The following is a 26,525-nucleotide window of genomic DNA, read 5'->3' as shown; positions in this document are numbered from 1 at the left end:
ACAGTGTTAGAGAAGAAAGTAAAAGTGCAATATGTGCCATGTAAAAAAGCTAATGTTTAAAAGTTCCTTGCTCAGAACATATGAAAGCTGGTGGTTTCTTTTAACATGAGTCTTCAATATTCCCAGTTAAGAAGTTTTAGGTTGTAGTTATTATAGGAATTATAGGACTATTTCTCTCTATACCATTTGTATTTCATATACCTTTGACTATTGGATGTTCTTATAGGCACCATAATAGGCAAAGAAAAATATAGTAATTGTAACGGCATTCAGAAGAAGAAGGTGAGGACCAAGGTGCAGCGTGATACATGTTCATACTATTTATTCGAGACTGAACACTAACTACAAAATAACAAAAGGAATAACCGAAACAGTTCTGACAGGTGATACAAACACTAAACAGAAAATAACCACAACTAAAAGTGTGAAAACAGGCTACCTAAGTATGGTTCTCAATCAGAGACAACGATAGACAGCTGCCTCTGATTGGGAACCATACCAGGCCAAAACATAGAAATACAAAACCTAGACATACAAACATAGAATGCCGACCCACATCACACCCTGACCAAACAAAAATAGAAACATACAAAGCAATCTACGGTCAGGGCGTGACAGAAATAGGCAAAAGAACATTTCGATTTAGAGCAATAAAGAAATGGAATAAATTAACTGAGCAAACTAGAAACCTTTCAATATATACATTTAAACATTATTTTAAAACAATTTTAATATAATACATAGAAATGTTGTGGGACTATAGTAGAAGAAACAATATTTTTTACATTGAGTATTTATTGGGTCATTATGTTAGTATATTATGTATGTTTGTAATAGTGTGTTATATGTGAAAATGTGTTTGTATTATAAATTGTATTTTAATATTTAAGGACTCTTGGAAGATTAGTCCAAATGGGGACTAAAAGAGATCCAAATAAAATCAAGTGAAATATTGCCAGCCTAATCTCAGGAGTTGATAGGCTTGAAGTCATAAACAGAGCTGTACTTCAAGCATTGCGAAGAGCTGCTGGCAAACGCAGGAAAGTGCTGTTGAATGAATGCTTACGAGCAAGCTGCTGCCTACCACCGCTCAGTCAGACTGCTCTATCAAATATCAAATCATAGACTTAATTATAATAAACACACAGAAATATGAGCCGTAGGTCATTAATATGGTCAAATCCGGAAACTATAATTTCGAAAACAAAACGTTTATTCTTTCAGTGAAATACCAAACCGTTCCGTATTTTATCGAACGGGTGGCACCCATAAGTCTAAATATTGCTGTTACATTGGACATCCTTCAATGTTATGTCATAATTATGTAAAATTCTGGCAAATTAATTACTCTTTGTTAGGAAGAAATGGTCTTCACACATTTCGCAACGAGCTAGCTTTTTTACTTGGCACATATTGCACTTTTACTTTCTTCTCCAACACTMTGTTTTTGCATTATTTAAACCAAATTGAACAGGTTTCATTATTTATTTGAGACTAAATTGATTTTATCTATGTATTATATTAAGTTAAAATAAGAGTGTTCATTTAGTATTGTTGTAATTGTCATTATTACAAATATACACTGCTCAGAAAAATAAAGGGAACACTAAAATAACACATCCTAGATCTGAATGAATGAAATATTCTTATTAAATACTTTTTTCTTTACATAGTTGAATGTGCTGACAACAAAATCACACAAAGATTTTCAATTGAAATCAAACCTATGGAGGTCTGGATTTGGAGTCACACTCAAAATTAAAGTGGAAAACCACACTACAGGCTGATCCAACTTTGATGTAATGTCCTTAAAACAAGTCAAAATGAGTCTCAGTAGTGTGTGTGGCCTCCACGTGCCTGTATGACCTCCCTACAACGCCTGGGCATGCTCCTGATGAAGTGGCTAAAGCATCCGCCAACTCCTGGACAGTCTGTGGTGCAACGTGGCGTTGGTGGATGGAGCGAGACATGATGTCCCAGATGTGCTCAATTGGATTCAGGTCTGGGGAACGGGCGGGCCATCCATAGCATCAATGCCTTCCTCTTGCAGGAACTGCTGACACACTCCAGCCACATGAGGTCTAGCATTGTCTTGCATTAGGAGGAACCCAGGGCCAACCGCACCAGCATATGGTCTCACAAGGGGTCTGAGGATCTCATTTCGGTACCTAATGGCAGTCAGGCTACCTCTGGCGAGCACATGGAGGGCTGTGCGGCCCCCCAAAGAAATGCCACCCACACCATGACTGACCCACCGCCAAACCGGTCATGCTGGAGATGTTGCAGGCAGCAGAACGTTTCCACGGCGTCTCCAGACTCTGTCACGTCTGTCACATGTGCTCAGTGTGAACCTGCTTTCATCTGTGAGAGCACAGGGCGCCAGTGGCGAATTTGCCAATCTTGGTGTTCTCTGGCAATGCCAAACGTCCTGCACGGTGTTGGGCTGTAAGCACAACCCCACCTGTGGACGTCGGGCCCTCATACCACCCTCATGGAGTCTGTTTTCTGACCGTTTGAGCAGACACATGCACATTTGTGGCCTGCTGGAGGTCATTTTGCAGGCTCTGGCAGTGCTCCTCCTTGCCACAAGGCGAGGGTAGCGGTCCTGCTGCTGGGTTGTTGCCCTCCTACGGCCTCCTCCACGTCTCCTGATGTACTGGCCTGTCTCCTGGTAGCGCCTCCATGCTCTGGACACTACGCTGACAGACACAGCAAACCTTCTTGCCACAGCTTGCATTGATGTGCCATCCTGGATGAGCTGCACTACCTGAGCCACTTGTGTGGGTTGTAGACTCCGTCTCATGCTACCACTAGAGCAGGGGTGTCAAACTCAAATACCCAGTGGGCCAAAATGTAAAACCTGAACAAAGTCGCGGGCCAACATTGAACAAATTAACCTTTTAATATGGACCCAAACAAGTTTTGCTTTAACATTGAATATGGAACAAGCATCGCTTATTACCATACAATATTATAATTTAATAGTGGAGACATGCAAAATCGAATTTCAAATGAAAAAACACATCAATGGCATTCATTTATTAAATAAATAAAATAAAAATAAAAATCGTATGCCTCTTTTCTATTTGCAGCCTTCTGATTTAAATACCAAAATAAACTTTTTCCAGATGCGTCGCAGCTCTCATCCACACGAGGGAGAACGCAACGAATCTTTTCCCTTTTCCATCAGCTGGTCATACAGATTGGTGGCAAGATCGCATGTGCGATCAGCTACGTGTGTCCTGCTCAGGCTCACGTTTGAAAATGCTTGCTTTTTCTCTGGGCATACGAGGTCACAAACTTTCATCATGCACTTTTTCACGAACTCTCCCTCATTAAAGGGCCGGGCTGATTTTGCGATCTCTGCTGCCACTATATAACTAGCCTTTACAGCAGCCTCACTTTGTGATGTGGCTTTTTTGAACATATTCTGTTGTGAAACCAAACTTATTTTCATCTCCTCTACTTTCTGGCTCCTTTGAGTCATGTCCATGTCCTTGTATTTGTCATGGTGTTTCGTTTCATAGTGTCGTCTAATGTTGTACTCCTTACTTACAGCCACGTTGACTCCACAAACAAGACAAACAGGTTTGTCTTTTACATATGTAAAAAGATATTCTGCCTCCCACTTGTCCAGAAAGCTCCTGTTTTCTGCCTTTCTTTTCGCCATTTTTGGGAAGGGATAGCGCGCTGACAGTTGTAGCGTCTATGTTGCTATGACTACTGTCACAGAGGAGAGGGCGTTTCTGGGTCCTGTCCTGATTGGCGCGCGAAAACAACAGCAGAGCATTATGGGATTCGTAGTATTAGCGGTGAATGCGCTGTATTAATACCGGCGGGCCAGCTCTAGTAGTAATTTGGTATTGTCTCGCGGGCCAAATATAATTACCCCACGGGCCAAATTTGGCCCGCGGGCCAGAGTTTGACACCCATGCACTAGAGTGAAAGCACCGCCAGCATTCAAAAGTGACCAAAACATCAGCCAGGAAGCATAGGAACTGAGAAGTGGTCTGTGTCTACCACCTGCAGAACCACTCCTTTATTGGGGGTGTCTTGCTAATTGCCTATAATTTCCAACTGTTGTCTATTCCATTTGCACAACAGCATGTGAAATGTATTGTCAATCAGTGTTGCTTCCTAAGTGGACAGTTTGATTTCACAGAAGTGTGATTGACTTGGAGTTACATTGTGTTGTTTAAGTGTTCCCTTTATTTTTTTAGCAGTGTATATAAAAATCGGCCGATTTAATCGGTAACGGCTTTTTTTTGGTCCTCCAATAATCGGTATCGGCATTGAAAAATCATAATCGGTCGACCTCTACTTTAAACAGGTCAACATTCACAAAGCCTCAGGGCAAGATGGATTACCAGGACGCTAATCAAGCATGTGCGGACCAACTGGCAAGTGTCTTCACTGACTGAGTCTGTAATAACCTACTGTTCTCAAGCAGACCACCATAGTCCCTGTGCCCAAGGAAGCAAAGGTAACCTGCCTAAATGATTACCGCCCCGTAGCACTCACGTCGGTAGCCATGAAGTGGTTTGAAAGGCTGGTCATGGCTCACATCAACAGCAACTCCCAGATACCCTAGACCCACTCCAGTTCGCATACCGCCCCAACAGATCCACAGATGATGCAATATCAATCCCACTCCACACTGCCCTTTCCCACCTGGACAAAAGGAACACCTATGTGAGAATGGTGTTCATTGACTACAGCACAGCATTCAACACCATAATGCCCACAAAGCTCATCACTAAGCTAAGGACCCTTGGACGAAACACCTCCCTCTGAAACTGGATCCTGGACTTCCTGACGGGCTGCCCCCAGGTGGTAAGGGTAGGCAACAAACACGTCTCCCATGCTGCTCCTCAACACTGGGGCCCCTCAGGGGTGTGTACTTAGTCCCCTCCTGTACGCCCAGTACTGCGTGGCCAAACACAACTCCAACCCCACCATTTAATTTTGCTGACGACACAGTGGTAGACCTGATCACCGACAACGATGAGACAGCCTATAGGGAGGAGGTCAGAGAACTGGCAGTGTGGTGAAACCTCTCCCTCAATGTGAGCAAGACAAAGGAGCTGATCATGGACTACAGGAAAAGGCGGGACGAACAGGCCCCCATTAACATCAACGGGGCTGTAGTGGAGCGGGTCGAGAGTTTCAAGTTCCTTGGTGTCTACATCACCAACGATCTATCATTGTCCAGACACACCAAGACAGTCGTGAAGAGGGCACGACAAAGTCTTTTCCCCCTCAGGAGACTGGAAAGATTTGGCATGAGTCCCCAGATCCTCAAAAAGTTATACAGCTGCACCATCGAGAGCATCCTGACCATTTGTATCACCGCCAGGTATGGTAACTGCTTGGCATATGACCGTAAGACGCTACAGAGGGTAGTGCGTACAGCCCAGTACATCACTGGGGCCAAGCTTCCTGCAATCCAGGACCTATATAATAGGCGGTGTCAGAGGAAAGAGCATAGAATTGGCAGAGACTCCGGTCACCCAGGTCATAGACTGTTTTCTCTGCTACCGCACGGCAAGCAGTACTGGAGCGCCAAGTCTTGTACCAAAAGGTTCCTTAACATCTTCTACCCCCAAGCCATAAGACTGCTAAACAATTAATCACCGGACTATTACATTCAGCCCCCCCCCCCCTCCATTTGTTTTGTACACTGCTGCTACTCACTGTTTATTATCTATGCATAGTCACTTCACCCCTACCTACATGTACAAAATAACCTGTACCCCTGCACACTGACTCGGTACCGGTACCCCCTGTATATAGCCTTGTTATTGTGTTACTTTTTATTATTTTTTACTTTAGTTTATTTGGTAAATATTTTCTTAACTCTTCTTGAACTGCACTGTTGGTTAAGGGCTTGTAAGTAAGCATTTCACGGCAAGGTCTACACTTGTATTCAGCGCATGTGACAAATAAAGTTTGATTTGATGGACGTAGTACACATTTTCCAGCCAGGGTCCCTCACCTCTCAGTTGTTTAATACAAGGCTGAGAAACAGACAGACAGGCAAAGAGAGGATTGAGACAGAGAGAGCGGACACAGTGGGCTGGGCTCGTGACAGAGGGGACTGGATAGTTTCTCTGTCACACTACCACACCACCCGGCCCTCTCTGAGTTATAGCGGAGGGAGCCCCACATTATTCTGTGCTGGGGTAACGGTGTGGATGAAATATGGCCCTGTGTTTGGCCATTTGTTCCACTTGGGCTCAGGTCCATGGCCCTGGTCAAAAGTAGTGCACTATATAGGGAAAAGGGTGCCATTTGAGAAGCACTCCTTCTCAGCCTTCGCCACAGCGTCTCAGAGAAACTTACAGGCTTGTCCTGTAGAGAAAGCTGATTGGAAAACACTTGCGACACTGCCACTGTTCCCTCAAGCCATCGACGCACATCCTCAGGAAGCGCCGAGCGGGGTCCGCTGGACGATGATGTCACAAAGCCAAACAATAAGGAGGCTGTTAGCGAATGTTTTTGGCCCCTCCCCTAGTGGTCTGGTCAGGTTTCCAATGATGTTTGGATCAATACAGAATTGTGGCTCCTCTGAAGGAATATTTGAGGCAGGGAGCAGATGGGATGTCCTCCTCTGGGTCTCTGCTAGACCTGGGTTCAAATACTATTTCAAGTCTTTCAAATACTTTTACAGTTTTCTTTACCATGCCAGATGGATGGGGTTTGCCCTTTTGCAAATATTCTATTAGTTCCATTGTAACAGGATAGCTCAATCAAGCCTACCTTAAAGGACGTAGTATATTTTTGAATTTTGCATTGTAATTTCAGAAAATGTCTATAATATATCCCCGGTAATAGTGTAATGATAGTGTTTCACAGTATTACTTACCCACCAGTGTTGTGATATTGGCCTATTGCTTTCTCCCAGCGGAGCGGCATCTGTTGTCAAGCGCGAGTTGAGCCTTTCAGTTTTGGTCCACCTGCTTCAAACAGTGGTAAAAACGATACTTTTTGTTATTGAAAATATATTTCACAACGATTTAGATGGTACAATGATTCCCCACACAATTCAGTGCTTGTTTTCTCACATAAACTGAAATTTAGCAACCAGGAAATTACAGAGAGATTTCAGCTATATACCACAGCCACAAAGTCAGAACCGCTTTCCCATTTTGACAATCGATGTCGCTCTTTCGGGAGAAGTCAATAGGCAAATTTTACAGCCAATCACAACACTGGCAGGTAAGTAATACTGTGAAACACTATCATAATATAATAGCAGCCCAATTCATAGACCGACACTATTTTACCGAGGACACAAATACCTAGGTGTCTGGTTAGACTGTAAACTCTCCTTCCAGACTCACATTAAACATTTCCAAAATTAAATCTAGAATCGGCTTCCTATTTCGCAACAAAGCATCCTTCACTCATGCTGCCAAACATACCCTCGTAAAACTGACCATCCTACCGATCCTCGACTCCGGCCATGTCATTTACAAAATAGCCTCCAACACTCTACTCAACAAATTGGATACGGTCTATCACAGTGCCATCCGTTTTGTCACCAAATAACCATATACTACCCACCACTGCGACCTGTATTATTTCGTTGGCTGGCCCTCGCTTCATACTCGTCGCCAAACCCACTGGCTCCAGGTCATCTACAAGTCTCTGCTAGGTAAAGCCCTGCCTTATCTCAGCTCACTGGTCACCATAGCAGCACCCACCCGTAGCACGTGCTCCAGCAGGTATATCTCACTGGTCACCCCCTAAGCCAATTCTTCCTTTGGCCGCCTCTCCTTCCAGTTCTCTGCTGCCAATGACTGGAACGAACTGCAAAAATCTCTGAAGCTGGAGACTCATATCTCCCTCACTAGCTTTAAGCACCAGCTGTCAGAGCAGCTCACAGATCACTGCACCTGTACATAGCTCATCTGTAAACAGCCCATCCGATATTCCTCATCCCCATACTGTATTTATTTATCTTGCTCCTTTGCACCCCAGTATCTCAACTTGCACATTCATCTTCTGCACATCCTACCATTCCAGTGTTTAATTGCTATATTGTAATTACTTTGCCACCATGGCCTATTTATTGCCTTACCTCTCTTATCCTGCCTCTTTTGCACATGCAGTATATAGATTTTTCTACTGTATTATTATTGATTGTATGTTTGTTTATTCCATGTGTAACTCTGTGTTGTATGTGTTGAACTGCTTTGCTTTATCTTGGCCAGGTTGCAGTTGCAAATGAGAACTTGTACTCAACTAGCCTACCTGGTTAAATAAAGGTGGGGGGGGGGAGAAAAAAAATGTTGAACTCCATTTTTAACACATCTGCTGAGTAACAATTCAATAACATAATTTAGATAAAATAACCAATGTCTCTAGTAAATTAGTTCTGTTGCCTATGTCTATTTCTCTGTGCGCTGATAGTAGCATTGATGGTAGCCTACCCTACTTTTTATTAGCTCAAAACAATCAGCTTGCTTGCAGGAGAAAATGTCACACACAAAAGAAATCCCAAAATACAGACTTAGAAAATATACGGAAGGATGGACAGAGCGATGCTTTCATCATACCAGATTTCTCCGCTACCAAACCAGTGTCTTGTTTGCAATGAAACTTTCACTGTTTGCATATAATTACATCGGAGACGTCATGAATTGTAGCTTATTTTCAAAAGTTACCTTTACACCCCAGACAGAGGCCAGATGCAGAAAAATGTCAACTTTAACTCCTGGTTACTCTTCGGTGGCTTTACCCTAACAAGAGATGGTCACAAGTTCGTCCCTAAACACTGCCTGGGTTTAAACATGTTCTCTTTTACAGAAAGTGAATAGGCCTACAGCCGTGGCCAAAAGTTTTTGAGAATGACACAAATATAAAATTTTCACAAAGTCTGCTGCCTCAGTTTGTATGATGGTAATTTGCATATACTCCAGAATGTTATGAAAAGTGATCAGATGAATTGCCATGCAAATGAATTGAATCTCCAAAAAACATGTCCACTGCATTTCAGCCCTGCCACAAAAGGACCAGCTGACATCATGTCAGTGATTCTCTTGTTAACACAGGTGTGAGTGTTGATGAGGACAAGGCTGGAGATCACTCTGTCATGCTGATTGAGTTCAAATAACAGACTGGAAGCTTCAAAAGGAGGGTGGTGCTTGGAATCATTGTTCTTCCTCTGTCAACCATGGTTACCTGCAAGGAAACACGTGCCGTCATCATTGCTTTGCACAAAAAGGGCTTCACAGACAAAGATATTGCTGCCAGTAAGTTTGCACCTAAATCAACCATTTATCGGATCATCAATAACTTCAAGGAGAGCGGTTCAATTGTTGTGAAGAAGGCTTCAGGGCGCCGAAGAAAGTCCAGCAAGCGCCAGGACCGTCTCCTAAAGTTGATTCAGCTGTGGGATCCGGGCACCACCAGTACAGAGCTTGCTCGGGAATGGCAGCAGGCAGGTGTGAGTGCATCTGCACGCACAGTGAGGCGAAGACTTTTGGAGGATGGCCTGGTGTCAAGAAGGGTAGCAAAGAAGCCACTTCTCTCCAGAAAAAACATTAGGGGCAGACTGATATTCTGCAAAAGGTACAAGGATTGGACAGCTGAGGACTGGGGTAAAGTCATTTTCTCCGATTGTTTGGGGCATCCGGAAAAAAGCTTGTCCGGAGAAGACAAGGTGAGCGCTACCATCAGTCCTGTGTCATGCCAACAGTAAAGCATCCTGAGACCATTCATGTGTGGGGTTGCTTCTCAGCCAAGGGAGTGGGCTCAAACACAGCCATGAATAAAGAATGAAACACATCCTCCGAGAGCAACTTCTCCCAACCATCCAGGAACAGTTTGGTGACGAACAATGCCTTTTCCAGCATGATGGAGCACCTTGCCATAAGGCAAAAGTGATAACTAAGTGGCTCGGGGAACAAAATATCGATATTTTGGGTCCATGGCCAGGAAACTCCCCAGACCTTAATCCCATTGAGAACTTGATTCTACATGATTCCATATGTGTTATTTCATGGTTTTGATGTCTTCACTATTATTCTAAAATGTGCAAAATATTAAAAATAAAGAATAACCCTTGAATGAATAGGTGTTCTAAAACCTTTGACCGGTAGTGTATAAAAAAAAATGTAAATTTTACATTTACATAAGAATTCAGACCCTTTACTCAGTACTTTGTTTTAGCACATTTGGCAGCGATTACAGCCTTGAGTGTTGTTGGGTAGAATGCTACAAGCTTGGCACACCTATAGTTGGGGAGTTTCTCCCATTTCTCTCTGTAGATCCTCTCAAGCCCTGTCAGGTTGGATGGGGAGCATTGCTGCACAGCTATTTTCAGGTCTCTCCAGAGATGTTCGATCGGGTTCAAGTCCAGGCTCTGGCTGGGCCACTCAAGGAAATTCAGAGACTTTTCCCCAAAGACACTCTTGCGTTGTCTTGGCTCAGTGCTTAGGGCCGTTGTCCTGTTGAAAGGTGAACCTTCACCCCAGTCTAAGGTCCTGAGCGCTCTAGAAAAGGTTTTCATCAAGGACCTCTCTGTACTTTGCTCCGTTCATCTTTGCCTTGATCCTGACTAGTCTCCCAGACCCTACCGCTGAAAAACATCCCCACAGCCTGATGCTGCCACCACCATGCGTCAACGTAGGGATGGTGCCAGGTTTCCTCCAGACGTGACGGTTGGCATTCAGGTCAAAGAGTTCAATCTTGGTTTCATCAGACCAGAGAATCTTGTTTCTCATGAGAGTCTTTAGGTGCTTTTTGGCAAACTCCAAGCGGGCTGTCATGTGCCTTTTACTGAGGAGGGGCTCCGTCTGGCCACTCTACCATAAAGGCCAGATTGGTGGAGTGCTGCATAGATGGTTGTTCTTCTGGAAGGTTCTCCCATCTCCACAGAGGAACTCTGGAGTTCTGTCAGAGTGACCATCGGGTTCTTGGTCACCAACCCAAGGCCCTTCTACCCCGATTGCTCAGTTTGTTCGGGCGGCCAGCTCTAGGAAGAGTCGGAGGCCAGAGTGACGGAGGCCACTGTGCTCTTGGGGACCTTCAATGCTGCAGAATTTTTTTGGTACCCATCCCCAGATCTGTCCCGACACAATCCTGTCTCTGAGCTCTACGGACAATTCATTTGACCTCATGGCTTTGTTTTTGCTCTGACATGCACTGTCAATGGTGGGACCTTATATAGACACTTGTGTACCTTTTCAAAATCATGGCCAATCAATTGAATTTACCACAGGTGTACTCCAATCAAGTTGTAAAAACATGTCAAGGATGATCAATGGAAACAGGATGCATCTGAGCTCAATTTCGAGTCTCATAGCAAAGGGTCTGAATACTTAAGGTATTTCTGTTTTTTATTTAATTTAAATGTGCAATAATTTCTAAAAATCCGTTTTCACTTTGTCAAAATTCGGTTTTATGTGTGAGGAAATTGTTTTATTTAATCCATTTTAGAATAAGGTTGTAATGTGGAAAAAGTCAAGGGGTCTGAATACTTTCCGAAGGCACTGTAGATTCTACAAGTGTCTGGAAGTCGATTGTAGGGATGCAGCACCATTCTTCCACGAGAAATTCCATAATTCGTTTTTTTGGTGATGGTTGTTGAAAACGCTGATATTGATAATATCCGTACGTACCTGTTGATCAGGCCTGTACAACCCACTTTCTTGGTGTTCTGATTGATTATGAATTGTCATGGAAACCACACAAAAAGACAATAACCTCTAAGTTCGCCGAAATACGGGGATACTTGGCAAAATTAGATATCCCATAAACAGAATCACTGCTCTCAGTCTCTATCACACAATGATCTTCCCATTCAACATTATATCGGCCAGCCCACACCATACCAAACTACTATCAATCTATCGCATGCAGAAACACTCAGTAAGAATAAAATCATCTGCCGGTTTTAGAGACCATTCAGCAACACTTTTTCAAAAATTAGGACTCTTGAATATTTATAAAATGTTTATAAAAATGTATTTTCAATTTGCTCAATTTCTTTACGGCACTTTAAATCACTTATTAACCTCGTCTTCAAAAACTATTTTACAGCCACATATGAATTACGTAACTAATCAACAAGAAACAGACAACTGTAACGGGTGTTCTCCTCCTCTTCGTCTGAAGAGGAGGAGCAGGGATTTGACCAAAACGCAGCGTTGTGAAATGACATGATTTTTATTTAAACAAGACGAAAAACGAACTATACTTGATAATAAACAAAATAACAAAACGATGTAGACAGACCTGGACGTAAGAACTTACAATACAACGAAGAACGCACGAACAGGAAAAATGACTACACAAACGAACGAACAAACAAACCGAAACAGTCCCGTGTGGCGCAACATACACAGACACAGGAGACAACCACCCACAACAAACAATGTGAAACCACCTACCTTAATATGGTTCTCAATCAGAGGAGATGAAAACCACCTGCCTCTAATTGATAACCATATCAGGTCACCCATTTACCAACATAGAAACACATAACATAGAAATGCCCACCCACACTCACGCCCTGACCGACTAACACATACAAAAACAACAGAAAACAGGTCAGGAACGTGACAACAACAGCTATGTCACCCATATTTAAGAACAACCAAATTCGCAATACCGAACTAACTATAACAGACTAAGCCCTTCACGGACAAAGAGGTATTTAAGGAGTGGAGACACTATTGGAGGAATTGGCCGACAAATCAATAGATGGCCTATAATTTCATTTGTCAAACAGGTAGGCTTACCTCCTTATTTCTTAAATAGACAGAAATAAGCTCCAACACAAAGCCCTCTTGTTGTTAGTTAATTCGAATTAAAATTAAGACTGTTGATTAGTAAATTAATTACTTGAATTAGCCACATTTCAGCACCACAAAGCTGTCATGGAAGTTACTGGAATCTGGCTTGTTGTGAGGTCAATAACTCTGATAAAAAGCCTCACCATGGGCAATGAAACATGTTGTTTCGTGGCCTTTGGATAGGCAAATATCAAAGGTGCGAGTGTGACGAATATGAGCTCGGAGCCGATAGCGGCAACCCATGTGGGTACTGTGACGTAGGCTAGTGTATAAGGTGCATGAAAGCAACTGTATGTATTCACCCCCTTTGCTATGAAGCCCCTATATAAGATCTGGTGCAACCAATTACCTTCAGAAGTCACATAATTAGTTAGATTGCACACAGGTGGACTTTATTTAAGTGTCACATGTTCTGTCACATGATCTCAGTATACATACACACCTGTTCTGAAAGAGTCTGCAAGGGGCACCTCCAAGTAAGCGGCACCATGAAGACCAAGGAGCTGTCCAAACAGGTCAGGAACAAAGTTGTGGAGAAGTACAGATCAGGGTTGGGTTATAAAATAATATCCGAAACTTTGAACATCCCACGGAGCACCATTTAAATCCATTATTAAAAAATGGAAAGAATATGGCACCACAACAAACCTGCCAAGAGAGGGCCGCCCATCAAAACTCACAGACCAGGCAAGGAGGGCATTAATCAGAGAGGCAACAAAGAGACCAAAGATAAGCTCCACAGCGGCGATTGGGGCATCTGTCCATAGGACCACAACAAGCCATATACTCCACAGAGCTGGGATTTACAGAAGAGTGGCCAGAAAAAAGCCATTGCTTAAAGAAAACAATAAGCAAACACGTTTGGTGTTCACCAAAAGGCATGTGGGAGACTCCCCAAACATATGGAAGAAGGTACTCTGGTCAGATGAGACTAAAATCTATATTTGTAGCCATCAAGGAAAATGCTATGTCTGGTGCAAACCCAACAACTCTCATCACCCCAAGAGCACCATCCCCACAGTGAAGCATGGTGGTGGCATCATGCTGTGGGGATGTTTTTCATCGGCAGGGACTGGGAAACTGGTCAGAATTGAAGGAATGATGGTTGTCGCTATATACAGGAAAATTCTTGAGGGAAACCTGTTTTATTCTTCCAGAGATTTGAGACTGGGATGGAGGTTCATCTTCCAGCAGGACAATGGCACTAAGCATACTGCTAAAGCAACACTCGAGTGGTTTAAGGGGAAACATTTAAATGTCTTGGAATGTCCTAGTCAAAGCCCAGACCTCAATCCAATTGAGAATCTGTGGTATGACTTAAAGATTGCTGTACACGAGCGGAAACCATCCAACTTGAAGGAGCTGGAGCAGTTTTGCCTTGAAGAATGTGCCAAGCTTATAGAGACATACCCCAAGAGACTTGCAGCTGTAATTGCTGCAAAAGGTGGCTCTACAAAGTATTGACTTTGGGGGGGGTGAATAGTTATGTATGTTAAGTTTTCAGTTTTTTTTGTCTTATTTCTTGTTTGTTTCACAATGAAACATATTTTGCATRTTCAAAGTGGTAGGCATGTTGTGTAAATCAAATGAGACAACCCCCCAAAAAATCAATTTTAGTTCCAGGTGGTAAGGCAGCAAAATAGGAAAAATGCCAAGGGGGGTGAATACTTTCGCAAGCCACTGTAAGTAGTCAGGTAGATAGGCTATAACTTGAAGAAACATTAATAGTTATTCACTAAGGATTATTTAGGAATGAGTAACCAAGACCAATTTGTTCTTCATTCATTCCTTGTCAGGGTTCAGTTCCAGAAACTTACTAACGCCCAGAGCTATAATGATAATGTCAGATGTTGTCATCTCAACAAAATTGTTTTGATGTGAGCGTATGTCTGCCTGCAGATATTTTGAACGGGAAACTTTTTTTAATCGAGGGCTATCAAGTAGAAACAGCTTAACACATTCTTTATACAGGCCTACAGTCCACTATCCTTTCTGCTTAAGCTATCTGTTGGATACCATCAATCTAGACTGCACTGTTGTTGCTTGTTTTTGTTATGTTTTTGTTATTTAAAGTAGCTGTAGACCTAACCGTAATTTCCTGATTAGGGCTCTTCATCTGTGTCCTTTCATCCCTAATCCAGGTCTCTCTCTCTCTTATATCTCCCTCTCTCTCTCAATTCAATTCATCTCGCTCTCTCTCCTCTCTCCATCTCTTCCTCCCTCCTACTGAGGCCATGAATAAGGATCTGACACCAAACTGTCAACCTGGAAACTGTCATCATCCTCCTCCAACCTTCTGGTTTGCATCCCAAATGGCACCATATTCCCTATGTAGTGCACTACTTTTGACCAGGTCCCATTGGGTTTTCAACAAAAGTAGTGCACTATATAGGGAATAGGGTGCCAATTGGGATGCATCCATGGTATTGTAGCCACCAGTCAGGGCAGATGCCTTCTTCTCTTCTCCGAGATGATCTAAAAATGTCTATTATTTATTTCATTACAAACAAGTCTTGCCTTGCCAGAAGCACACTTTACTCTAAAAGAAAACACCCTGCTTTATTATAGGGTGGGAATTGCCACGGACCTCACAATATGATGTTATCACGATACTTAGGTTCTGATTCTGTATGTGTTGTGATTCGAGATTGTGATTTATAGTGATTTGATGTTCCAAATGTTTTGCTCACTATATGTCTCCTGCAGTGGAACAAGTGAGAGCCATGAGAACATTTGTTTTGGAGATAAAAGTACTCCAAACATGTTGGCACACCATTTAAAACATTTTTAAAGAATATTGAGAACAAGCTAAAGGATGAGAACTACCAGAGTTTTGGTGCAGGTACAGCCGACTTGTGCAAGCTAACGTTAACTACCTAGCAAGAAGTAAATCATTTTTAACAAATCAATACTTGGAGTCATAGTATCGATATACAATTAAAAAAATGTTTTACCCCCATACCTACTTTATTAATTGGACACTAGTATTTGTAAGCTATCTAGTAATATAACAAGTAGTTGGGATTTGGCTTCATTCATTTCACATTTCACCTACTAGGCTACATAGAATGAGAGTACAGTTCTGTGTAATGTCTGGTATGGTCTGCATATGGTTTAGATAATTTTTTAGCTTACTGAGCAGCTAGTCTACATATGTTATCCATAAAGAAGATAATTCATTTAGTTTTGAAAGAGTAAAAATTATTAAAAAGTACCAGATCTGCACTATTCAAGAATCAGCAGCAGAAGTAACAAAGTGTTGCTTTATTGCCAGGATCTTGAACGATCTCTAACGCCATCTAACTCACACACTAACACAATGTACGCATTGTTAACAAAACACAATGTTGTTGTTGTTAGGGAAAGAGGGAATCAAAGTGGGCCATTGTTGTGGGCTAGCTTCTGCTGTCGTGGTTTTTGTTTGATATCAAATTCCATTGCATAAGAGAATTACTGGTGGGTGATTCCAGCGTTATGATGTTACATTTGCACGCAAAATCCCAACTTCGGCTCACAGAATGGACAAACAAAATAGCTGATCGTGGACTACAGGAAACAGAGGGCCGAGGACACCTCCATTCACATCTACGGGGCTGAGAACTTCAAGTTCCTCAGTGTTCACATCACTAAGGATCTATCATGGTCCAAACACACCAACATAGTCATGAAGAGGGCACAACAACACCTCTTCCCCCTCAGGAGGCTGAAAAGATTTGGCATGGGACTTCAGATCCTCAAAATGTTATATAGCTGCACCATTGAGAGCATCTTGACTGGCTGCATCATCGCTTGGTATGTCAACTGCTTGGCATCCGACCGCAAGGTGCTACAGAGGGTAGTGCGGACGGCCCAGTACATCACTGAGGCCGAGCTCTCTGCCATCCAGGACCTCTATACCAGGCGGTGTCAGAGGAAGGCCCAAAAAATTGTCAATGACTCCAGCCACCCAAGTCATAGACTGTACTCTCTGCTACCGCACGGCAAGTGGTACCGATGCACCCAATCTGGAACCAACAGGACCCTGAACAGCTTCTACCCCCACGCCATAAGACTGCTAAATAGTTAGTTAAATAGTTAACCAAATACCTACCCAGACATTCACCCTTTTTGCACTTTTTGTGACTCATCACATACGCTTCTACTACTGTTTACTATCTGTCACTTTATTCGTAGTTATATGTACATATCTATCTCAGTTCCCTTGTACCCCTGCACATCGACTTGATACTGGTACCGCTTGTATATAGCCAAGTTATCGTTACTCATTGTGTATCAATTTGTATTATCACATGTTTTACTTTTCTATCATTTCTCTATTTTCTTTCTCTCTCTATTGTTTGGAAGAGACTTGTCTCGAAACCACTCCTGCGTTGTCTTGGATGTGTGCTTAGGTTCGTTGTCAGGTTGGAAGGTGAACCTTCGTTCCAGTCTGAGGTCCTGAGCGCTCTGGAACAGATTTTCATCAAGGACCTCTCTGTACTTTGCTCCGTTCATCTTTGCCTCGATCCTGATTAGTCTCCCAGTCCCTGTCACTGAAAAACACCCCTACAGCATGATGCTGCCACCACCATGCTTCACAGTAGGYATGGTGCCAGGTTTCCTCCAGACATGACGCTTGGCATTCAGGCCAAAGAGTTCAATCTTGGTTTCATCAGACCAGATAATCTTGTCTTTAGTCTTTAGGTGCCTTTTGGCAAAGTCCAAGCGGGCATGTGTCTTTTACTGAGGAGTGGCTTCCGTCTGGCCACTCTACCATAAAGGCCTGATTGGTGGAGTGCTGCAGAGATGGTTGTCCTTCTGGAAGGTTCTCCCATCTCCACAGAGGAACTCTGGAGCTCTGTCAAAGAGACCATTGGGTTCTTGGTCATGTCCCTGACCAAGTCCCTTCTTCCCCGATTGCTCAGTTTGTTCGGGCGACCAGCTCTAGGAAGAGTCTTGGTGGCCCCAAACTTCTTCAATTTGTGGAAGAATGGAGGCCACTGTGTTCTTTGGGACCTTCAATGCTGCAGAAATGTTTTGGTACCCTTCCCCAGATCTATGCCTTGACACAATCCTGTCTCGGAGCTCTACGGACAATTCCTTCGACCTCATGGCTTGGTTTTTGCTCTGACATGCACTGTCAAAGGTGGGACCTTATATAGACAGGTATGTGCCTTTCCAAATCCTGTCCAATCAATTGAATTTACCACAGTTGGACTCCAAGTTGTAGAAACAGCTCAAGGATGATCAATGGAAAGAGGATGCACCTGAGCTCAATTTCAAGTCTCCTAGCAAAGGGTCTGAATACCTATGTAAGGTATTTCTGTTTTTTTATTTGTAATAAATTTGCAAAAATGTCAAAAAAACATGTTTTCGCTTTATTTTTATGATTTTTTAAAACTTTAATCCATTTTAGAATAAGGCTGTAAGGTAACAAAATATGGAAAAGGTTAAGGGGTCTGAATACTTTCTGAAGGCACTGTATATATACAAWTGGACATTTACTAGTTGAATGTAGACACAAATATAAGATTTTGTTGAATTACAATTGTTCTGAAATATTATATCAACATTTGCAAATTAGACAATATGCATGTGCCTATACTGCCAATCCACTTTTCTGAACACTTGATGAAGTCAGTATATTTTGGGGGGCTTTCATTTATTAAAAAAACACTCCAGGACTATTCACAGATTGTTGAAAACAATCTTCTCATCTTTCTATGTAAACAATACTACTACCATGTATCAGAAATGCATTTCAGTATAACTTTTCCAAGAGAATCCTTGCTAGAACACATCATTTCAAAGATATCAACAATTGCCTCTGTAAAGGATTCATATAGAATACATCTTAGAACAAGCACACACAATGTGGTGAAAGCACAAGCTTCTAAAGCTAAGATATTATACATCAATATCCATCACATCCACAATCAGATGTTACGGAAATCATAACGCTAAAAAAAGGATACTGATTGTCCCAGTATCGTCCGGGTTAGGCTTTGGCCAGGGTAGATTGTCATTGTAAATAAGAATTTGTTCTTAACTGACTTGCCTAGTTAAATAAATAAATAACACTGGGAAAACAAGTTCTGTTAGCCATGAGTAGGGCCAGTTGGTTTGTGTTTTTTTCAGACCTCTTGGCGTAATGGTTAAGGCGTTGACAGTCACTAGACCCGGGTTTGAGTCCTGGTCGGGGCTGCCTCCCGAATTCGCAACAATGTACTTCCATGGTTGGTTTCAATTACTCTCCCCTTAAACCACCCCTTATTGACCCATTTTTAACTACTACTCTGCTTGAGAAAAGTGAGGTGTAGAATAACTGATCTACAAATAGTATCCCCTGCCAAATAATAGGTTTTGTGCAATTAAGATTCTTAGAGCTACGCCTTCCCTGGCATAGGGGATCCCTCCACCAAACAATCACTCACCACTAGACATTGATTGATTCATTCATTCATTGGAGACAGCTTGTGTCAATTAAAGAACATTTCCTGGTATTTTCCTACTTGCAGCAAACCTAGTGGATAATGCTGGAAATACCGGTAAATTGTTTTAAAAATAAAACAGCCAAACCCAGCCAGAACAACTGGCCATAGAGACTAGAGGTCGACCGATTAATCGGAATGGCCGATTTAATTAAGGCCGATTTCAAGTTCTCATAACAATCGGTAATCAGCATTTTTGGACACCGATTATGAACGATTACATTGCACCCCACGAGTAGACTGCGTGGCAGGCTGACTACCTGTTATGCGAGTGCAGCAAGGAGCCAAGGTAAGGTGCTAGCTAGCATTAAACATATCTTATAAAAAACAATCAATCTTAACATAATCACTATGTAATCACTATGGTTGATGATATTACTAATTTATCTAGCTTGTCCTGCGTTGCATATAATCGATGCGGTGCCTGTTAATTTATCATTGAATCACAGCCTACTTCGCCAAACGGGTGAGTTAACCTGTCTAGGACTGCGGTTCCACTGAACCCCTCGCCAACAGCCAATGAAATTGCAGGGCGCCAAATTCAATCAACAGAAATTCAATTTTCTCAAACATAGACACCATTTTAAAGATAAAATTCTCGTTAATCTAACCAGTGTCCGATTTCAAAAAAGCTTTTAGGCGAAAGCAGTCACAAAAGTCACAAAAAGCAGAAATATTGATAAAATTAATCACTAACCTTTGATATTCTTCATCAGATGACACTCCCGGGACAACATGTTACACAATACATGTATGTTTTGTTCGATCAAGTTCATATTTATATCCAAAAACCTCAGTTTACATTTGGCTTTGCCTCCATAACATCCTGTGAGTTTGCACAGAGCCACATCAAATCACAGAAATACTCATATTAAACATTAATAAAAGATACAAGTGTTATTCACAGATTTAAAGATATACTTCTCCTTAATGCAACCGCTGTGTCAGATTTCAAAAATACTTTACGGAAAAAGCAAACCATGCAATAATCTGAGTACGGAGCTCAGAGACCAACACAACCCAAGAAGTTATCCGCCATGTTGGAGTCAACAGAAGTCAGAAATAGCATTATAAATATTCACTTACCTTTGATGGTCTTCATCAGAATGCACTCCCAGGAATCCCAGCTCCACAATAAATGTTTGATTTGTTCCATAAAGTCCATCATTTATGTCCAAATTCCTCCTTGTTGTTCGCGCATTCAGTACACAATCCAAATGCTCACGACGCGCGGGCAGGTCCAGGCAAAAGTTCAGGCAAAAAGTCATATTACAGTCCGTAGAAACATGTCAAACGAAGTATAGAATCAATCTTTAGGATGTTTTTAACATAAATCTTCAATAATGTTCCAACTGGAGAATTCCTTTGTCTGTAGAAATGCTATGGAATGCGAGATACCTCTCACGTGAACGAGCGTCACGAGCCTGTGGCACTCTGCCAGACCTCTGACTCATTCCCCTCTCATTCGGCCCCACTTCACAGTAAAAGCATCAGACAAGGTTCTAAAGACTGGTGACATGTAGTGGAAGCCTTAGAAAGTGCAACATGACCCATATCCGACTGTATCTTCAATAGGGAATGAGTTGAAAAACGACCAACCTCAGATTTCCCACCTCCTGGTTGGATTTCTTTCTCTCAGGTTTTTGCCTGCCATATGAGTTCTGTTATACTCACAGACATCATTCAAACAGTTTTAGAAACTTCAGAGTTTTTTCTATTCAAATCTACTAATACTATGTATATATTAGCAACTGGGACTGAGTAGCAGGCAGTTTACTCTGGGCAAACGTGAAAATGCTGCCCCCTATCCATAACAATTTAACAAGCGCATTCGCGAAAAAAGCACTGTCGTTGCACCAATGTCTACCTAACCATAAACATCTACGCCTTTCTTAAAATCAATACACAAGTATATATTTTTAAACCTGCATATTTAGTTAAAAGAAATTCATGTTAGCAGGCAATATTAACTAGGGAAATTGTGTCACTTCTCTTGCATTCTGTGCAACAGAGTCAGGGTTTATGCAACAGTTTGGGCCGCCTGGCTCGTTGCAAACTAATTTGCCCGAATTTTACGTAATTATGACATAACATTGAAGGATGTGCAATGTAACAGCAATATTTAGACTTATGGATGCCACCCGTTAGATAAAATATGGAACGGTTCCGTATTTCACTGAAAGAATAAACGTTTTGTTTTCGAAATTATAGTTTCTGGATTTGACCATATTAATGACCTACGGCTCGTATTTCTGTGTGTTATTGTATTATAATTAAATCTATGATTTGATAGAGCAGTCTGACTGAGCGGTGGTAGGCAGCAGCAGGCTCGTAAGCATTCATTCAAACAGCACTTTCCTGCGTTTGCCAGCATGACTTCAAGCCTATCAACTCCCGAGATTAGGCTGGCAATACTAAAGTACCTATTAGAACGTCCAATAGTCAAAGGTATATGAAATACAAATGGTATAGAGAGAAATAGTCCTATAATAACTACAACCTAAAACGTCTTACCTGGGAATATTGAAGACTCATGTTATAAAAGGAACCACAAGCTTTCATATGTTCTCATGTTCTGAGCAAGGAACTTAAACGGTAGCTTTTTTTACATGGCACATATTGCACTTTTACTTTCTTCTCCAACACTTTGTTTTTGCATTATTTAAACCAAATTGAACATGTTTCATTATTTATTTGAGACTAAATAGATGTTATTGATGCATTACATTAAGTTAAAAGTGTTCATTGTTCATTCAGTATTGTTGTAATTGTCATTATATATAAATCGTCCGATTAATCGGTATCGGCTTTTTTTGATCCTTCAATAATCGGTATCGGCGTTGAAAAATCATAATCGGTCGACCTCTACTGGAGACTTGGCATCCTACTCTGTAATGGTCAAAATTCATAAAATTTCCAACTTAAACGTTTAAAATAAAGCCTGTACTCCAGCATATAGATGTTAAGGACAATTGTGAATGTAGTTTCATTCGGGAATGACAAAAGTTATTTGTGGATGCTCAGGCTGACTTTCCTATGTAATTGCCCTGGTATTTAAACTGAGCTCGACATGGGACATGAGGGAAGGAGTGTCACGAACGGAGAGGAAATCCTGATCTCGATGTTGACTTATGATGGTGAAGATAAGCCCCATTTAGAGATGCTAACTGACTGACAGGAATTACGATTCTGGGTTTAGGACTTTAAATAGGTCTTAGATAGGGCAGCAGGCAGCATATGTTATGGATCATACTCAGTTTTGATCATATTATGACATTTCTGAATTACACTGTGTGTGTGTGTGTGTGTGTGTGTGTGTCTGAAGTAAACAGCTGATAAACCAGAGGCTGAAGGGGTTATTAATGTGCAGGAAGGGAGTAAAGGGTGTGTAACACTGATTTTATCAAGAGGTATCTGATCTGATCTCTTTCCCAATTCGCACACAGTTTCCTACATCATGATCTCCTTGACCATAGGGATCTGGTAAAAAAGTACTGCACTGTGAATAGGGTGCCGTTTAGGACAAAGTCTCTTTGCTAATGGCCAGGGTGGTTTATCACTTCACTTGTTTCCTGCAATACATGGAGGGAGTATCACAGACAACTCTACGGCTAGGCTGGTTGAACTATTGAACTCTCTCACGTTTTAGGCCTAGCAGTTAGAATATAGCATTCGTACAGATGGAATGTGGTTTGCAATTCAAATGTGGTTTGCACATAGTGTCATATCTGGCAAGGCTTGGATACATGTGTTGTTTAGGCCTATTTAATAGAGACTTTGCGGGATTTAAGATTGTGAAAACAAGTTTGCAGTTTAAGCTGAATTTGACAGTGAGCTAAGTCATCAGTAATCAAATCCAGTATTTCGTTTCTGCAATGTTGGAAAATACCATACTCACTTAGAGAAATGTGCCTGTCCATGTAAAATACTCAACATTTAAACATGAGAAAGTATCACTGAACCAGAGCCAAGAGTTAATCCCCTAATACTAACAGGTTTAAAGTTTTAAATGAGAAAGATAATCGCATTAGAGGGCTGATCAGACAAAGAGAGAGAGCAGCATTTCACACACCTAGAGTAGAGAGACACGTAATAACCTAGCTAGTATCACTACAGACTCTAATGCTCAGGTGGAAGACGGGGGCAACACAGCTACAGAATGTCTCCAATCAGGGGCTATCAAGTGTCTCAAAGTATGAGTTCTGATTTAGGATCACGTCCCACATCCATATACAGTGGGGAGAACAAGTATTTGATACACTGACGATTTTGCAGGTTTTCCTACTTACAAAGCATGTAGAGGTCTGTAATTTTGATCATAGGTACACTTCAACTGTGAGAGACGGAATCTAAAACAAAAATCCAGAAAATCACATTGTTTGATTTTTAAGTAATTCATTTGCATTTTATTGCATGACATAAGTATTTGATACATCAGAAAAGCAGAACTTAATATTTGGTACAGAAACCTTTGTTTGCAATTACAGAGATCATGACGTTTCCTGTAGTTCTTGACAAGGTTTGCACACACTGCAGCAGGGATTTTGGCCCACTCCTCCATACAGACCTTCTCAGATCCTTCAGGTCGGGGCTGTCGCTGGGCAATACGGACTTTCAGCTCCCTGCAAAGATTTTCTATTGGGTTCAATCTGGAAGACTGGCTAGGCCACTCCAGGCCTTGAGATGCTTCTTACTCCTTAGTTGCCCTGGCTGTGTGTTTCGGGTCGTTGTCATGCTGGAAGACCCAGCCACGACCCATCTTCAATGCTCTTACTGAGGGAGGAGGTTGTTGGCCAATATCTCGCGATACATGGCCCCCTCCCCTCAATATGGTGCAGTCGTCCTGTCCAGAAAAGCATCCCCAAAGAATGATGTTTCCACCTCCATGCTTCACAGTTGGGATGGTGTTCTTGGGGTTGTACTCATCCTTCTTCTTCCTCCAAACACGCGGAGTGGAGTTTAGACCAAAAAGCTATATTTTTGTCTCATCAGACCACATGACCTTCTCCCATTCCTCCTCTGGATCATCCAGATGGTCATTGGCAAACTTCAGACGGGCCTGGACATGCGCTGGCTTGAGCAGGGGGACCTTGCGTGCGCTGCAGGGTTTTAATCCATGACGGCGTAGTGTGTTACTAATGGTTTTCTTTGAGACTGTGGTCCCAGCTCTCTTCAAGTCATTGACCAGGTCCTGCTGTGTAGTTCTGGGCTGATCCCTCACCTTCCTCATGATCATTGATGCCCCACGAGGTGAGATCTTGCATGGAGCCCCAAACCGAGGGTGATTGACCGTCATCTTGAACTTCTTCCATTTTCTAATAATTGCACCAACAGTTGTTGCCTTTTTACCAAGCTGCTTGCCTATTGTCCTGTAGCCCATCCCAGCCTTGTGCAGGTCTACAATTATATCCCTGATGTCCTTACACAGCTCTCTGGTCTTGGCCATTGTGGAGAGGTTGGAGTCTGTTTGATTGAGTGTGTGGACAGGTGTCTTTTATACAGGTAACGAGTTCAAACAGGTGCAGTTAATACAGGTAATGAGTGGAGAACAGGAGCGCTTCTTAAATAAAAACTAACAGGTCTGTGAGAGCCGGAATTCTTACTGGTTGGTAGGTGATCAAATACTTATGTCATGCAATAAAATGCAATTTAATTACTTAAAAATCATACAATGTGATTTTCTGGATTTTTGTTTTAGATTCCGTCTCTCACAGTTGAAGTGTACCTATGATAAAAAATTACAGACCTCTACATGCTTTGTAAGTAGGAAAACCTGCAAAATCGACAGTCTATCAAATACTTGTTCTCCCCACTGTAATTATGATCTAAAACTATGCGGAGCCTGGTCTTCAAGATTTTGCAAAAGCTGCATACTGTAGGCCTAGGCTACATGTACATTTTTCAATGTGTAGTATGTTGTAATGTAGGAATACTTTATAAACATGTTTTAACTTACTCTACAGTAGTAGACTACTACAGGCTCTTCCTCCTATCTGTACTCATGGGGCTAATCCCAGAATGTGTTGGTATAAACTAGGCTAACTCTTGTTTGGGATAGAGTGACACAAAGACTGTCATTAATATCTGTCCAGTAGTACGCTGTTGTAAACATCACTTACAGAGATCAGTACAATACAGGCAGAGCGTAATCCACTCATATTACCCAGGCTTTCAGGCATATTCCGCATGATTCAGGAATACCCTCAGGGCTTTCTGGAGCTGCATGGCTGGCTAGCTGGGTGGGTAATTATTAAAGCTACGCCCCAGATTAGGATGTGGATAGAGGCCGAGACACACACACACACACACACACACACACACACACACACACACACACACACACACACACACACACACACACACACACACACACACACACACAGTCCTGGTGGTGCAAGCAAGCTGAAGCACGCAAGATGAGGGGAGCACCGCTAAGACTGTTACATCAAGAGCCACTGCAACACTGACTACTCTCCCAATCCCCACTGCTGATTTACCAAACATGGGCTCGCCAACCAACCGCTGCCTCAGGTCTAAAGAGAACACTGTCCTTATTACTTCAGTTATTATTACATAGTTATTACATTATATTTATCACTAGCACCGTTATTACTATTACCATTAGGCATTAGTAATGATAATAATTCTATTTTGGGTTGCTCTGACTAGTGTCGTCGTTTTTCCTCTCCCACTGTCTGCATGTGGCGGGCTTAGTATCAGAGCTCTGTCTCGGACTGAGATGGAGAGAGTCCTGTTGTGGGGCAGAGAGGAAAGGAAGGATGGGGTGAAGAGAGGACAGAAAAAATAATGGGGAGAGGGGACGGGAGTCCTGTTGTCGGGCAGAGAGGAGAGGAGAGGAGGGACGAGGAGAGGGAGGCAGACAAAGTGGTTGGTTCGTTCTCTCCCCTCTCTTCTCTCCTCGCCTCCGTCCAGTCGGGCAGTTCTCTGAAGAGAAGGACACGGAGACAGAGGGATAATTATTTTAATGGCACCTTCCCTTTCACTCTTTCTAACTCTCCCCCCTCTCTCTTTCTCTCCTGTTTTCCCAGTGATGGCCTCATCAGCTGCGCAGCTGTGCTCGGGCTCCTGTCGCTGCGTCTAGGAACCAGGTCTGAGTGACGCCCCCCTCTACCAGTCCCCTACAACCTCATCCCAAAAACAACACCAGCAAAACAAATGCGACCATGTACAGCGTGGAGGACCTGCTTATCTCTCATGGATACAAGCTGCCCCAAAACACCTCTACCGCCCC

At 42.3% G+C, this 26,525-nt stretch overlaps 1 protein-coding gene across 1 annotated transcript in view; it reads left to right on the top strand.

Annotated features, from left to right (window-relative positions):
• The window catches only part of LOC139023118 (uncharacterized), a 48,402-nt gene that overhangs the window by 6,821 nt on the left and 15,056 nt on the right, over positions 1 to 26,525 (top strand). The window contains exon 2 of the mRNA XM_070435524.1: positions 26,323 to 26,520. Coding sequence (XP_070291625.1) covers positions 26,458 to 26,520 — 63 coding nt within the window. The 5' untranslated portion in view covers positions 26,323 to 26,457. The remainder of the gene's footprint in view (positions 1 to 26,322; positions 26,521 to 26,525) is intronic.

The sequence above is a fragment of the Salvelinus sp. IW2-2015 genome, linkage group LG27 (genome assembly GCF_002910315.2).
Source record: "Salvelinus sp. IW2-2015 linkage group LG27, ASM291031v2, whole genome shotgun sequence".
Lineage (NCBI taxonomy): Eukaryota > Metazoa > Chordata > Actinopteri > Salmoniformes > Salmonidae > Salvelinus > Salvelinus sp. IW2-2015.
Note: the sequence above shows the minus strand (reverse complement) of the source record. Positions and strands in the feature narration are given on the sequence as shown.